Raw genomic sequence first — 16167 nt, 5'->3', positions numbered from 1 at the left:
CACAGCTAAAATCCACTCCCCCTGCTAGCGATCAGGTATGAATTAGGCCCACAGGGCTCCTCTATGAAGTTGCAGAGGTCTGCGATCGGATAGTCACCGCCCAAACAGAGTGAAAATCCACCCCGTGCAAGTCTGCAGACGCCGTGCGAAAATCTCTAGGAACACCGGTCATCTGCAAATCCGTTTGCAACTCACTCACCATCTAATGATTTTTCCAGTCTGTGCGCAGCCCAGGACTTACTCCTACAGTGCGATACACACAGGCTGATCGGGGCCGGAGCTGACGACACACACCCGCCCTGAAAACGCTTCGGAACGCCTGTGTTTTTCCTGACACTCCCAGAAAACGGGCAGTTACCACCCACAAACATCCTCTTCCTGTCAATCAGCCTGCACTCGCCTAGCGATAAAAAAAACCCGCAGATTTCTTTAGCAGTTTGGCCTCATGCGTGCGCACTACGATCCGTACACACGTAACTGTCTGCCTTGCGAATTCGCACAACAGCGATAGCATACCCTCCAACATTTTACACAGAAAAATCAGTACAAATCCGAAAAAGGGGCGTGGCCGTGTGTAAAGGGGGCGTGGTCACGCCCCTTTTCCTATACTTTCAATGGAAGTTTGGAGAGGCAAAAATCGGTACAGACCATGAAAAAAAGGTACTGTACCTATTAAAAAGGTACAGTTGGAGGGTATGTGATAGGTCTGAATTAGGCCCAGAGGACGGAGGTTTAATCAGTCATTTTATGGAAGATGGAAGGACAGGACTGCAGCAACAAACACCAAGCAGCTGGGCCGGCGGGTCAGGTACCACCATCTTTCTCCAATAGGAGGCGGTAATGAGGAGTTCATATGGGAATTGGGCAGATTTTGCAGGTTGAAGATCACCAAATCACCGAACTCGAACAAATTTTGCTTAAAATGTTGGATTTCCCGGATGTTGGCAGAACGGGGGAATTAACGTATATGGGGCACAGAAAGCTACTTACAATGGCCGTCTCAGCTGTGTTGGAAGACGCAGACAGTGGCGCACCCCCGATTTCAGGGACGCTGGCTGTCCCCGCCCATTCCCTGCAACCAAACAGCCGCAGCCTGTCAATCAGTCCAATGACACAGGGGTCGGCACCCGGGCAGGCCGGGTCCTGGGCATGAAAAGCACACTAAATATCGGAGATGATGAATCCGGCTTGCAGCGCCGTTGTGCAGGTTGAAGGAATATAATGCAGATATTTTATCTGTGCACGCGTCACATTTCAGGCAGACCCTATTTAGCCGGTTGTGTAGGTGTACAGCCCCTTCCAAAACAAGATTTATTCAATTAAACTACAATAATTATTCTTCCTAACATTGTGACATCTATAGGCAGTTTCATAAGGAATATTTTAGGAATAAATAATTATCACAGGCTACATCCGGATGTTTAATGATTGGGTTCGATTAGTTTTAAACGACTCAAATTTCAGGCTCTGCGGTGGGTAAAACCTACGGAACACACCGGAACTGGGAACGCGGCTGCTGCAGAACATGATATAGCAGAAAATAGATAGGAGACAATATGTACTGTGTCACACCTTCTACAGGGTGACTCAAAAGTCGCAGTACACCCTTTTGTTTAAAAAACTGTGCAGGAAATGGGAAAACTGACTTAGATTCAAGATGGCCGATTTCAAGATGGCGCTCATGTTCAGTACAAACCCTAAAAGATAGCCCACCTCACCCATTCGTTACTGGAGTATTCAGTTTTCCCATTTCCTGTACAGTTTTTGAAACAAAAAGGGTACTGCGACTTTTGAATCACCCTGTATATTCATTTCTGCTCCCCAAAAGGTCAGCCCTGACACCTGCATTATGAATAAAAAGTAATTTCCAACACAACATTGTGCAGAGTGACAGCGTCATGACGACGCGGCGGCACGTATATAATGAAATGTTCTTCAGGTGACCTGTAATGAAAAGCTTACACGAGAAACCACATCCGTCCTATGTGCTGGTGTCATGTGGCACAGATGGCATGACCAGCCGCTGCCAGCGCTATAAGCTACGGGAGAGAGAGGTTATTACTCGGCAATGGCTAAATAGCAGCCTAGGGCCCGGTGCGGCTCAGATAAGATCTTCATTATACACAAGCTGCCTTTCTGAGCACTTACAGGTCACTGAATCCGGCTGGCGTCTGCGAGATCAATATTACTTTACACAGTATAAAGAGCTCCAAGTCACTTCACTTATTACAGAGAGCCCAGCGCAGATTACCCCGGACCGCTAGGACGTTCCTGCTAAGTGAAAGTGGATGCAGACTTGCCCATTACGTTCCGCAGCTCAATAGACTTCTGCACATTGCTCTTTATACAGCCGCGTTATTTGCAACACACCAACAATGGGGGACGGACAGGGGTGAAAGGTTCTCTGCGCACGGATTGCGGTCACACACGTGTGCTCATTTTCCCTGTAGGCCTGTGGCTTTTCAATGACTGCCATTCCCTTCCTCCTCATATCACACACTGCCCTTTCCGCCTGTGACAAAATCCTCTTCTCCTGAAATCATTTGTGCTTCTGTGAACATTCGGGCAATGGGATTGGCCCACGTCAAACTCAAGGCATCTCGAGCCAGCGGGAGTCGCCGATTGCTCTGGGCCAAATGGAAAACGCAGCTTTAAAGTTGTTAAAATTAGATTATCCTTATATGCACAAACTAAATGCTGAAAACCGCCAACGCCTAAAGCGCCAATGTGACACCGCTCTTTACGGGCCGCCGTATCATTAGGAGGCCGACCACCGTGTCATTAGGAGGCTGGCAGTGCAATGTGCCGCTGAAATCCTGGTGCGAGGAACAGATGGTGCAACAGAAACACGAGCACAGCACTTTTACTATTTTACGGTTATTATAAATCTGCGCTACTGCCAGAGTGAGAGACATCGCTTTCCCCCCATTGCAATAGAGTAATATAAAAAACACCATTATAAAAATTGTAACTCAGGATTACAGGACCTGGCTGAGCGAGATTTGCAGGATAAAGATAGATCAGTCGGGTGTAGAGTTTATCTGTGTCTCCTTTCATATCTGTGCCACCTACAACTCTCACTCTGACACAATGACGTGCAAAGGAGCCAGCATGCTGTGTTCTACACACAGTCCTGTAAGGAGGAACCAGAAGTGGCATGACGGGTACCCACCTCCTCCTCTGCCCAGGCCGGGAGCCAAGCGGCAGTGCCACTGCTTCTGGCCAAGAGCCACCTGTATAATCTAGGGCCTGTTAGCGTGGGCATAAGATGACCGGACACGAGCGGTTAGTGATTATCCTCTAGCTGCACTTACGTACATGGCCAATAGTAATGCAGGGGATTACGCTGTCAGTTTAGGGTCACACTGACGGAAACACGGGGACTACTGCCTTATATCACTGCAGGTACCGGAATGAGTTCGGCCAGTGAGCTGACACTTCATGCAGCTGTAGTTCTAAGCAGCTCTGCTGGCTCCACGTTACAATTATGGAAGAAGAGGGGTGGGGGGTGAGCGTCTGTGTCTCTTTTGCTGGTCACAGGTCCGCCACTTTATGCCAGTACCGCTACAATCCCTTCCCTGGCGTACATCCGTGTGTACTGATAGTAACAGGATCGCACAGAGACATCATTAATGTAACACCGCGCCGTAAATTATTCAGCCGGCAGTAAGACGGAAGAGGATTAGAAAGAGAATGTTGTCCTCCGTGCGCTTCCCCATCTCTCCGTGAGAGACGCGTCTCACTATACTCGGAGAACCCAACTCACACGTACATCAACATGAGATATTTATTCCGGCCATGAGAAAGGTGTGACTGGCCCCGTGACATCTCCAAAATAGGTTACATTATAGGTCCTGCTTTTCCGTACGCTGCCTATGGTGTTCCTGATCTGTGCGTTGTGTAGCAGCGCTCCTCACATTAGCTGTACGAGGAGACACGTGATGATCACACATGTATACCTGGAACTGCAGCCATTATTTTCTTCCACCTCTCAGGTTTCAGGACTCTGCAGATAAAGGTAATAGATCCCATATCTGTCATTTCTATCATCTGCAGAGGAATATAGTCATAACTGTCCTACATTTGCTCTGATTTCTGAAATTTAATGCTGACGTTGATCACAGAATGCTGCCATATCTCTGAAAACATCCATCCCACGTCTCAAGTGTGTAAATGTATGTTAACCTGGTAGTTTAAGGCCGTTCCTTCATCACATAATGTTACCCACCTGTGCGGTTTATGGGGGTCATTCCGACCCGTTCGCACGCAGCGGTTTATCGCTGCGGTACGAACGGGTCTGCAATGCGCATGCGAGGCAGCCGCAATGCGCGGTGCGACGTAGCCCGGCGACCAGGGTCGCCGGGTTACGTCGTGTCCTACGATGGAAGCGGTCGCAGAGCCGACCGCAAGAAGATTGACAAGAAGGCGGCGTTCCTGGGCGGATCCGGACCGTTGGCTGCCGTTTTCGGGGAGTGGTAAGGAAAACGCAGGCGTGTCCAGGAGAACGGAGGGCGGATGTCGGACATCAGAGCCGGCTCCAGCATCGCTGGATCCATCGCACAGGGTAAGTAGGTATAGGGCTGGTCTTGTTCTGCTTGAAATTTTTTTAGCTTAGCAGGACTGCACAAGCGATCGCAGCCCTGCTAAGCTAACATACACTCCCCCATAGGCGTGGACTAGTTGATCGCAGCAGCAGCAAAAAGTTGCTGGCTGTGATCAACTCGGAATGACCGCCTACTGTATGTGCTACTGAAAGTGGATAATAAAAGTAATAATGTGTCGGCCCACTCATATACAGCACAGTATTGCCCACTTCTTTCACAGAGAGAACGCCAGGACTGGTGGTACATACTGGGACTTGTAGTTCCACAGCTAGAAAGCCATGAGTTGCCGAGGCAGCTGCAGACCAGCAATAAGGGACGTTCTGCTTTTTATCCGCACATTACAGAGACAGCAGAATAAAGGGTAAAGGTGAGAGGACCCTTGTCCATATAACTGCACAATGACACAAGGCCGGAGGGCTGATTAGCAGGTATCTGACACTGCAGGCGGCTCAGGGGGAAGTGTAGCGAACAGATACATCTCCCCATATCATGTATGACGCACGTGTGCTAATGATCTCCCGCGTCCGTCCACAGCCGTAGCTGCGGGTGTAAGCCATCAGTAATCAGCATTCCTCAGCAAAAGCCTGGGACCCGTTTCCATGTAAAAGCAAAGAATCGTCCTGGCTGTGATTGATTACTCTCCCTGTCGGGTACGTTGCAGCTCTGACATAACACCGCTGTGCCCCTCAGATATCCCCCCTCCTGCGTCACTGCATTAGACTTACAGAGGACCTCTGTGCCTCCATCACATCAAACACCCAGAGGTCCATTCAATTTGCAGCGATGAAAAATCACTTGTTGCTGCGTGATGTGCGCACGTCCGGTTGGCTTAATCTGCGTATTTTACTGCGCTTCCGTGTGGGGCTGCAAAAACAAAATACACAATGTATGTACGCACAATGCAGGGTGCTATTGTCAGGTGCTGAGAGGCCATCACTCCAAACTGAATTCACCCCTTATACTAAAACAGGACTCATTATGCGACATCTTTCTCTCAAGTACAGGGTGATTCAAGAGTCGCAGTACACCCCCTTTTGTTTCAAAAACTGTGCAGGAAATGGGAAAACTGAATACTCCAGTAATGTATGGGTGAGGTGGGCTATCTTTTAGGGTATGTAACAAACATGGACGCCATCTTGAAATCGGCCATCTTGAATCTAAGTCAGTTTTCCCATTTCCAGCACAGTTTTTGAAACAAAAGGGTGTACTGCGACTTTTGAATCTCCCCATACAGTGACTCCCAGAAATAGACAGCAACGGTAATTAAAACCAATTTACTCCTTCCCCCCGTATTACATCCTTAAGAGCCACACGGGCGATGAGCCTGGACGATTAAACACCCACCCCAAGGCACAGCGCCCCCTGCTCAGACTGGTACACCCCTGCATCTCCTAGGTTATAGCCTGATAGCCGATACTAGTGACCGGCGCCATGCTTCACACCACGCAGCGTTGTGCTTAATCCGCAACTTTCTTCCAGTTCCTTTGTGACAAAGACATTAACCCTAGATGCCCAGAACAGTATATGTGACTTTGTATGGGGCTACTTAGTGAATAAGGTGCAACGTTTAGGAAAGAAGTATGAAATTCCAGGAATAGTTACCCAATGGCGGAGCGTCTAAGTTGCCTCTTGTGCCATGCATGGGATTGGTGAATGGCTGTATCCCCATGTGCTAAATACTCCAACCTGTAACTACAGCTGTCCACTTCTACACTGACGTCACTTTCTTATCTGACATTTGTTTGGGTGACGGAGCAGAAGGTCTCTCCAGGGGCTACTGCCTGACCATCCCTACAGAAGGGTACTTACCTAAACATAGATGAAGAGAATTCCAGCAATACTTAGGAGAAAACAGAGACCAATAAATGAATGAATGGAACGTTCCAGTAGTCCTAATGTCTACAGTTACAGTACGATGCCGACACGGAACATGTGAAATGCCGGCATTTGCACGGAGGAGGAGGAGGGGCTAGGCAACAGGGGGGATAGGGGGGGGGGGGAGTTGAAGGTTAGGCTACGGGAAGGTATGTCTCCGGATGATAGGTCAACAGTTTAAAGGTCGATATGGTCAAAAGGTCGACAGTTAAATGGTCTACGTGACAATGATCGACACAGCATACGGTCGATAACAGCTTTTTGGACATTTTTTTCAACTCTTTCATACTTTACCATCCAAGTTGACTAGAATGGGGAACGGTAACCTGTGCGGAGCGCAGCAGTAGTGGAGGGAGGCACCTTGCCCGAAGCATGACGAGCGGAGCGATACACTAAATGGGGTTTCACGTGCTGCAAGGTAAAATTTGACACCAAAAAAAAACACATCAAAAACTCATGTCGACCTTTTGACCAGGCCGATCTTGTGCATGTCGACCACTTGGCGTCAACTTATACATTGTCAACCTTTTGGCTGTCGACCCACTGACCCAGGCACTAGGGGAAGATTAGGCTACAGGAGGGGAAGAGTTAGTTGTCCAGTCTGGCTGGCTGTACTGTACGGGAGCAAATGACAATCACAAAAACGTTTCTTCAGAAAAATTGGTTAAATCAAACAGATTTAACAGATTTGTCTGACTGACCATTTCTGTCAGTTTTCCAGTGTTTGGGAGCAAATGGTCTTTTACTCCCAGTCATTACCAGATTTTCCTTCTAACCAGAAAGATTGGACAGATAATCTTACAGTGTGTATACAGCTTCAGAGTTAGGCACTGGGGGAAGGGGGGGGGGGGGGGGGGGGGGTTAGGTACTAGGGGGAAGTTTAGGCATTAGGGGAGGTTAGGGTTAGGCACTAAGGGCAGGGTTAGGCCCTATGAGGACGGTTAGGCTACGGGAGAGGAAGTCAGGGTTAGGCAGTCGGGGAGGGCTTGGGGTTAGGCACTAGGGGGAGGTTTAGGGTAAGGCACTAAGGGGGGAACGCTAAGGGGACGGTTAGGGTAAGGCACTAAGGGGAAAGTTAGCTAGTCACTAAGGGTAAAGTTATTGTTAGTCACTAAGGAGGCGGTTAGGGTAAGGCACTAAGGGGAAAGTTATTGTTAGGCACTAAGGGGAAAGTTATTGTTAGGCACTAAGGGGAAAGTTATTGTTAGGCACTAAGGGGAAAGTTATTGTTAGGCACTAAGGGGAAAGTTATTGTTAGGCACTAAGGGGAAAGTTATTGTTAGGCACTAAGTGGAAAGTTATTGTTAGGCACTAAGGGGAAAGTTATTGTTAGGCACTAAGGGGAAAGTTATTGTTAGGAACTAAGGGGACGGTTAGGGTAAGGCACTAAGGGGGGGGAACGCTAAGGGGACGGTTAGGGTAAGGCACTAAGGGGAAAGATATTGTTGGGCACTAAGGGGACGGTTAGGCACTAAGGGGAAAGTTAGGTTTAGGTGGATGCGGTCAATTTACCTACAATCAAAATCCCGGCGGTCAAAATATCGACAACCATTGACCAATGGTCAAAATCCAGACAAGGTCAAAATACCAACATTTAAAATACCAACAAGGTCATAATACCGACATTTAAAATTTCGACAGTTCAAAAAGTCGACATGAGTTTTTCCATTGAAACCGACATGTTCATACTTTACCATCCCAGTGGACCTGGAGGGGGAATATAATAGTGTGCCGAGCGCAGCGAGCCATGCGAGGGGACGTAATACACTTATACGGTGTCCATGTTGACCTATGTCGACATACACACCAAAAAACAATGAAAAACTCTGGTTGACTTATCGATATTTTAAATGTTGGTATTTTGACCTTGTCAGTATTTTAAAATGTCTGTATTTTGGCCTTATCGGGATTTTGACCATCGGGATTTTTATTGTAGGTATATCATACTGATCCCGGGCTAGGCACTAAGGGGAAAGTTATTGGTAGGTGCTACAGGCAAGGTTAGGGTTAGGCACGAAGGACAGGGTTAGGCACGAGGGTAGGGCTAGGCTATGGGAAGGGAGGGTTAGGCTATAAAGGGTTAAGGTTAGGCACTAAGGGGAGGGCTAGGCTATGGGAAGCGAGGGTTAGGCTATAGGAAGGAAGGGTTAAGGTTAGGCACGAGGGGAGGGCTAGGCTATGGGAAGGGAGGGTTAGGTTATAGGAAGCAAGGGTTAAGGTTAGGCACTAAGGGAAGGGCTAGGCTATGGGAAGCGAGGGTTAGGCTATAGGAAGGAAGGGTTAAGGTTAGGCACTAAGGGGAGGGCTAGGCTATGGGAAGGGAGGGTTAGGCTATAAAGGGTTAAGGTTAGGCACTAAGGGGAGGGCTAGGCTATGGGAAGCGAGGGTTAGGCTATAGGAAGGAAGGGTTAAGGTTAGGCACTAAGGGGAGGGCTTGGCTATGGGAAGGGAGGGTTAGGCTATAGGAAGGAAAGGTTAAGGTTAGGCACTAAGGGGAGGGCTAGTCTATGGGAAGGGAGGGTTAGGCTATAGGAAGGAAAGGTTAAGGTTAGGCACTAAGGGGAGGGCTAGTCTATGGGAAGGGAGGGTTAGGCTATAGGAAGGAAGGGTTAAGGTTAGGCACTAAGGGGAGGGCTTGGCTATGGGAAGGGAGGGTTAGGCTATAGGAAGGAAAGGTTAAGGTTAGGCACTAAGGGGAGGGCTAGTCTATGGGAAGGGAGGGTTAGGCTATAGGAAGGAAAGGTTAAGGTTAGGCACTAAGGGGAGGGCTAGGCTATGGGAAGGGAGGGTTAGGCTATAGGAAGGAAGGGTTAAGGTTAGGCACTAAGGGGAGGGCTTGGCTATGGGAAGGGAGGGGTAGGATACAGGAAGGAAGGGTTAAGGTTAGCTACTAAGGGGAGGGCTAGGCTATGGGAAGGGAGGGTTAGGATACAGGAAGGAAGGGTTAAGGTTAGTCACTAACGGGAGGGGAGGAACATTCTAAACCTGTCAACATTTCATCAGTGTTGAGATGGTGAATGTCGATGTGGCCAATGTCGACATGCCGAGCATGATGAATGTCAACAAAATATACCGCACCCGTCCTGCCATGTTATTGGAACTTTCATATTCATACATGATACTTAGAAATTTCACATAAATACTTTTCCTTCACAAAACACAACAAGCAGCGCGTCACAAGGGAACAATATCAGAAGCAAGACTAGAAATTGTGCCCTTGGTGCCCATGATACTCAGAGCCGCAGTACAGCTGTATTCGGGTAGCAGTGTCACTGCTGCAGCTGGCTCAGTGGGTAAGCGCCTCTCTGTTTCCATGCAGCTTTCCCCTGTTAGGTATAGAATCACTGACGTGGAATATTTCATGTCACATGACAGACAGGAGAGAGCGCAGAGACACAGTGACTGTGGGCCAGAGACAGACCAAATGTATCTCCATTTCCCAGGACGGTCACTGACTGGCTCTTACTGGTGAATAAACGCATCCTGACATTCCCTGGCAAGGAGGCTTCACACCTTGCACCTCATACACACTGACTGCCGTAGCTCAGCCAGATAATAGGATTAGGGCCCGTGTTGCACTGCCATTTAAATAATATCCTGGCCAACATATGACAGAGTAATGTAACCCATAGCAACGGGTTCCGTCACTTTTAGTATGGCAGAAAATGTGAAATGTACGCGTGCATTACAGGACCGGTAATTACAGCTGTGTCCTCAGAAACCTATTCTTTCTGCACCACATGGGGCGAGACACTTGGGGCGACCTAGGTGCTCTCCCGCAGGCAGCAATTCCGGAGCTTAAGTACTTATTTCCATCTTAATTTGCCATAAGTGTAGTAGCTACGTAGGATCAGCATTTGTTATTGGTATAATGCAGCAGATAATGCACGACGACGCATGGCGCAAGTCACTCACACAGAACCTCAGCCGTTTGCCTTCTAATCCAGATTGCGCACTTTGTTCTGAATCGTGCGTATTAATGCGCTAATAGAGTACCGACAGTTTAAGATCAGTATTTCTGTCATAATAAAAGCAGCAGATTAAGACGATGCTTTAGGAAAAAGTCCGTGGCACGCCGAAACGTGGCTATGGGGTGCGATGTGAGGACATCTGTGCGCAGCGGATAGAACTTCCTAAAGTCATAATATCCCAGAGTCAGAAAAATCTTGTGACATTGGCCTGTCCGCAAGCCCCGACGCAGGCCACATTTACCATCGCCACTGCCCAGATTGCCGAGAAGAATCACATCTGTCAGTCAATCCTGAAAATCTGAACTGGCCTATAAAACATCGGGTCTGGGTTTAAAAAAGCCGTTCCTATACATACAAAGGCTGGGATCACTTATAAGGGGTACGGCCTACACCAATTTCCAGAATTAATGGCGCGAGTGACGTAACTGTCCCTACTCCTATACAGACATACAATAATACAATTATAAAGGTTATGTAGGAGTACAGGAGACTGCAATATGAGCCAATGTATATCTGCTGATCTGCATCCGCTGCCTGTTCTCAGGGGACACAGCTAAATATAGCTCGCCCCATCCAATACAAAGCCACATGTCCGCGTGGTGTCATTGCGGAGGGGGGTCTAAAATTAACACGGCTGTGCAATTCAGCAAACTGATACATACAGAAATATAGATAGGTGGAATATAAACTGGCAGAGGAGATATATGGGGGGGGGGGGGGGGGGGATCATGCGCGGCTACGTCAGCGTCTGCTAGGTGGGGGCAGGTAAAAGTGGCGATGTAATAAAGTGCTGCACACCGAACGGAAATTGTCCAAAAGGATCTTCTAGGATCCCATATCTGTATAGGGGAACATAAAATAGCCCACCAGGATTAAAAACACAGAGGGGTAGATTTAACAACAGGTGGTATTCTTTTTATCACTTGTTACGAATGATAAACGGTGCTCCAGCCAGTCAGCTCCTAACTGTTGTGTGTTTGAAAGAATGACAGTTAGGTGCTGATTGGCTGGATCATCATGCATCATCCGTATCAGGTGATAACAAAAATATCACTCATTAAATTTGGTCCATAATATATAAACACGCACACAACTATACACATACATATCTATACATATATCTATCTCTATATATATCTCTAGCTATACATACAGTATATATATATAGATATAAATATATATATATTTATAATAAGATTTTACTTACCGATAAATCTATTTCTCGGAGTCCGTAGTGGATGCTGGGGTTCCTGAAAGGACCATGGGGAATAGCGGCTCCGCAGGAGACAGGGCACAAAAAGTAAAGCTTTTCCAGATCAGGTGGTGTGCACTGGCTCCTCCCCCCATGACCCTCCTCCAGACTCCAGTTAGGTACTGTGCCCGGACGAGCGTACACAATAAGGGAGGATTTTGAATCCCGGGTAAGACTCATACCAGCCACACCAATCACACCGTACAACTTGTGATCTAAACCCAGTTAACAGTATGATAACAGCGGAGCCTCTGAAAGATGGCTTCCTTCAACAATAACCCGAATTAGTTAACAATAACTATGTACAATTATTGCCGATAATCCGCACTTGGGATGGGCGCCCAGCATCCACTACGGACTCCGAGAAATAGATTTATCGGTAAGTAAAATCTTATTTTCTCTATCGTCCTAGTGGATGCTGGGGTTCCTGAAAGGACCATGGGGATTATACCAAAGCTCCCAAACGGGCGGGAGAGTGCGGATGACTCTGCAGCACCGAATGAGAGAACTCCAGGTCCTCCTTAGCCAGAGTATCAAATTTGTAAAATTTTACAAACGTGTTCTCCCCTGACCACGTAGCTGCTCGGCAAAGTTGTAATGCCGAGACCCCTCGGGCAGCCGCCCAAGATGAGCCCACCTTCCTTGTGGAGTGGGCCTTTACAGATTTAGGCTGTGGCAGGCCTGCCACAGAATGTGCAAGTTGGATTGTGCTACAGATCCAACGAGCAATCGTCTGCTTAGACGCAGGAGCACCCATCTTGTTGGGTGCATACAATATAAACAACGAGTCAGATTTTCTGACTCCAGCTGTCCTTGCAATATATATTTTTAATGCTCTGACAACGTCCAGTAACTTGGAGTCCTCCAAGTCACTTGTAGCCGCAGGCACTACAATAGGCTGGTTCAGATGAAATGCTGACACCACCTTAGGGAGAAAATGCGGACGAGTCCGCAGTTCTGCCCTGTCCGAATGGAAAATCAGATATGGGCTTTTGTAAGATAAAGCTGCCAGTTCTGACACTCTCCTGGCCGAAGCCAGGGCTAGAAGCATGGTCACTTTCCATGTGAGATATTTCAAATCCACCTTCTTTAGTGGTTCAAACCAATGAGATTTTAGAAAGTCCAAAACCACATTGAGATCCCACGGTGCCACTGGAGGCACCACAGGAGGCTGTATATGTAGCACTCCCTTAACAAAGGTCTGGACTTCAGGGACTGAAGCCAATTCTTTTTGAAAGAAAATCGACAGGGCCGAAATTTGAACCTTAATAGATCCCAATTTGAGACCCATAGACAATCCTGATTGCAGGAAATGTAGGAATCGACCCAGTTGAAATTCCTCCGTCGGAGCACTCCGATCTTCGCACCACGCAACATATTTTCGCCAAATTCGGTGATAATGTTGCACGGTTACTTCCTTCCTTGCTTTAATCAAAGTAGGAATGACTTCTTCCGGCATGCCTTTTTCCTTTAGGATCCGGCGTTCAACCGCCATGCCGTCAAACGCAGCCGCGGTAAGTCTTGAAACAGACAGGGACCCTGCTGAAGCAAGTCCCTCCTTAGAGGTAGAGGCCACGGATCTTCCGTGATCATCTCTTGAAGTTCCGGGTACCAAGTCCTTCTTGGCCAATCCGGAACCACTAGTATCGTCCTTACGCCTCTTTGCCGTATAATTCTCAATACTTTTGGTATGAGAGGCAGAGGAGGAAACACATACACCGACTGGTACACCCAAGGCGTTACCAGCGCGTCCACAGCTATTGCCTGCGGATCTCTTGACCTGGCGCAATACCTGTCCAGTTTTTTGTTGAGGCGAGACGCCATCATGTCCACCATTGGTCTTTCCCAACGGGTTACCAGCAAGTGGAAGACTTCTGGATGAAGTCCCCACTCTCCCGGGTGAAGATCGTGTCTGCTGAGGAAGTCTGCTTCCCAGTTGTCCACTCCCGGGATGAACACTGCTGACAGTGCTATCACATGATTCTCTGCCCAGCGAAGAATCCTTGCAGCTTCTGCCATTGCACTCCTGCTTCTTGTGCCGCCCTGTCTGTTCACATGGGCGACTGCCGTGATGTTGTCCGACTGGATCAACACCGGTTTTCCCTGAAGCAGAGGTTCTGCCTGGCTTAGAGCATTGTATATTGCTCTTAGTTCCAGAATGTTTATGTGAAGAGACGTTTCCAGGCTCGTCCATACTCCCTGGAAGTTTCTTCCTTGTGTGACTGCTCCCCAGCCTCTCAGGCTGGCGTCCGTGGTCACCAGGATCCAATCCTGTATGCCGAATCTGCGGCCCTCCAATAGATGAGCACTCTGCAACCACCACAGAAGAGACACCCTTGTCCTTGGAGACAGGGTTATCCGCAGGTGCATCTGAAGATGCGACCCTGACCATTTGTCCAACAGATCCCTTTGGAAAATTCTTGCGTGGAATCTGCCGAATGGAATTGCTTCGTAAGAAGCCACCATTTTTCCCAGGACTCTTGTGCATTGATGTACAGACACCTTTCCTGGTTTTAGGAGGTTCCTGACAAGCTCGGATAACTCCTTGGCTTTTTCCTCCGGGAGAAAAACCTTTTTCTGAACCGTGTCCAGAATCATCCCTAGGAACAGCAGACGAGTTGTCGGCATTAACTGGGATTTTGGAATATTCAGAATCCACCCGTGCTGTTTTAGCACTTCTTGAGACAGTGCTAATCCCATCTCTAGCTGTTCTCTGGACCTTGCCCTTATTAGGAGATCGTCCAAGTATGGGATAATTAATATGCCTTTTCTTCGAAGAAGAATCATCATCTCGGCCATTACCTTTGTAAAGACCCGAGGTGCCGTGGACAATCCGAACGGCAGCGTCTGAAACTGATAGTGACAGTTTTGTACAACGAACCTGAGGTACCCCTGGTGTGAGGGGTAAATTGGAACGTGGAGATACGCATCCTTGATGTCCAAGGATACCATAAAGTCCCCCTCTTCCAGGTTCGCTATCACTGCTCTGAGTGACTCCATCTTGAACTTGAACTTCTTTATGTACAGGTTCAAGGACTTCAGATTTAGAATAGGCCTTACCGAGCCATCCGGCTTCGGTACCACAAAAAGAGTGGAATAATACCCCTTCCCTTGTTGTAGAAGAGGTACCTTGACTATCACCTGCTGAGAGTACAGCTTGTGAATGGCTTCCAAAACCGTCTCCCTTTCGGAGGGGGACGTTGGTAAAGCAGACTTCAGGAAACGGCGAGGTGGATCTGTCTCTAATTCCAACCTGTACCTCTGAGATATTATCTGCAGGATCCAGGGATCTACCTGCGAGTGAGCCCACTGCGCGCTGTAATTTTTGAGACGACCACCCACCGTCCCCGAGTCCGCTTGAGAAGCCCCAGCGTCATGCTGTGGCTTTTGTAGAAGCCGGGGAAGGCTTCTGTCCCTTTGAAGGAGCTGCCTGTTGCTGTCTCTTCCCTCGACCTCTGCCTCGTGGCAGATATGAATAGCCCTTTGCTCTCTTATTTTTAAAGGAACGAAAGGGCTGCGGTTGAAAAGTCGGTGCCTTTTTCTGTTGGGGAGTGACTTGAGGTAGAAAGGTGGATTTCCCGGCTGTAGCCGTGGCCACCAAATCTGATAGACCGACTCCAAATAACTCCTCCCCTTTATACGGCAAAACTTCCATATGTCGTTTTGAATCCGCATCGCCTGTCCACTGTCGCGTCCATAAAGCTCTTCTGGCCGAAATGGACATAGCACTTACCCGTGATGCCAGTGTGCAGATATCCCTCTGTGCATCACGCATATAAAGAAATGCATCCTTTATTTGTTCTAACGACAGTAAAATATTGTCCCTGTCCAGGGTATCAATATTTTCAATCAGGGACTCTGACCAAACTACCCCAGCACTGCACATCCAGGCAGTCGCTATAGCTGGTCATAGTATAACACCTGCATGTGTGTATATACTTTTTTGGATATTTTCCATCCTCCTATCTGATGGATCTTTAAGTGCGGCCGTCTCAGGAGAGGGTAACGCCACTTGTTTAGATAAGCGTGTTAGCGCCTTGTCCACCCTAGGAGGTGTTTCCCAGCGCTCCCTAACCTCTGGCGGGAAAGGGTATAATGCCAATAATTTCTTTGAAATTATCAGCTTTTTATCAGGGGCAACCCACGCTTCATTACACACGTCATTTAATTCTTCTGATTCAGGAAAAACTATAGGTAGTTTTTTCACTCCCCACATAATACCCTGTTTAGTGGTACCTGTAGTATCAGCTAAATGTAACGCCTCCTTCATTGCCAAAATCATATAACGTGTGGCCCTACTGGAAAATACGGTTGATTCGTCACCGTCACCACTGGAGTCAGTGCCTGTGTCTGGGTCTGTGTCGACCGACTGAGGCAAAGGGCGTTTCACAGCCCCTGACGGTGTTTGAGTCGCCTGGACAGGCACTAATTGATTGTCCGGCCGTCTCATGTCGTCAAACGACTG

General features: G+C 48.1%; 1 protein-coding gene across 5 annotated transcripts in view; it reads right to left on the bottom strand.

The window, feature by feature from the left end:
• The window catches only part of FAM168A (family with sequence similarity 168 member A), a 209116-nt gene that overhangs the window by 25026 nt on the left and 167923 nt on the right, over positions 1–16167 (bottom strand). For 3 of the 5 annotated variants that reach the window (XM_063951189.1, XM_063951190.1, XM_063951191.1), the window contains one exon: positions 6774–6890. The exons of the other annotated variants lie outside the window; for them this stretch is intronic. In XM_063951189.1, the coding sequence (XP_063807259.1) occupies positions 6774–6890 (117 nt within the window). The remainder of the gene's footprint in view (positions 1–6773; positions 6891–16167) is intronic. 5 annotated transcript variants of the gene reach the window in all.

The sequence above is a fragment of the Pseudophryne corroboree genome, chromosome 2 (assembly GCF_028390025.1).
Source record: "Pseudophryne corroboree isolate aPseCor3 chromosome 2, aPseCor3.hap2, whole genome shotgun sequence".
In the NCBI taxonomy this organism is placed as follows: domain Eukaryota; kingdom Metazoa; phylum Chordata; class Amphibia; order Anura; family Myobatrachidae; genus Pseudophryne; species Pseudophryne corroboree.
Note: the sequence above shows the minus strand (reverse complement) of the source record. Positions and strands in the feature narration are given on the sequence as shown.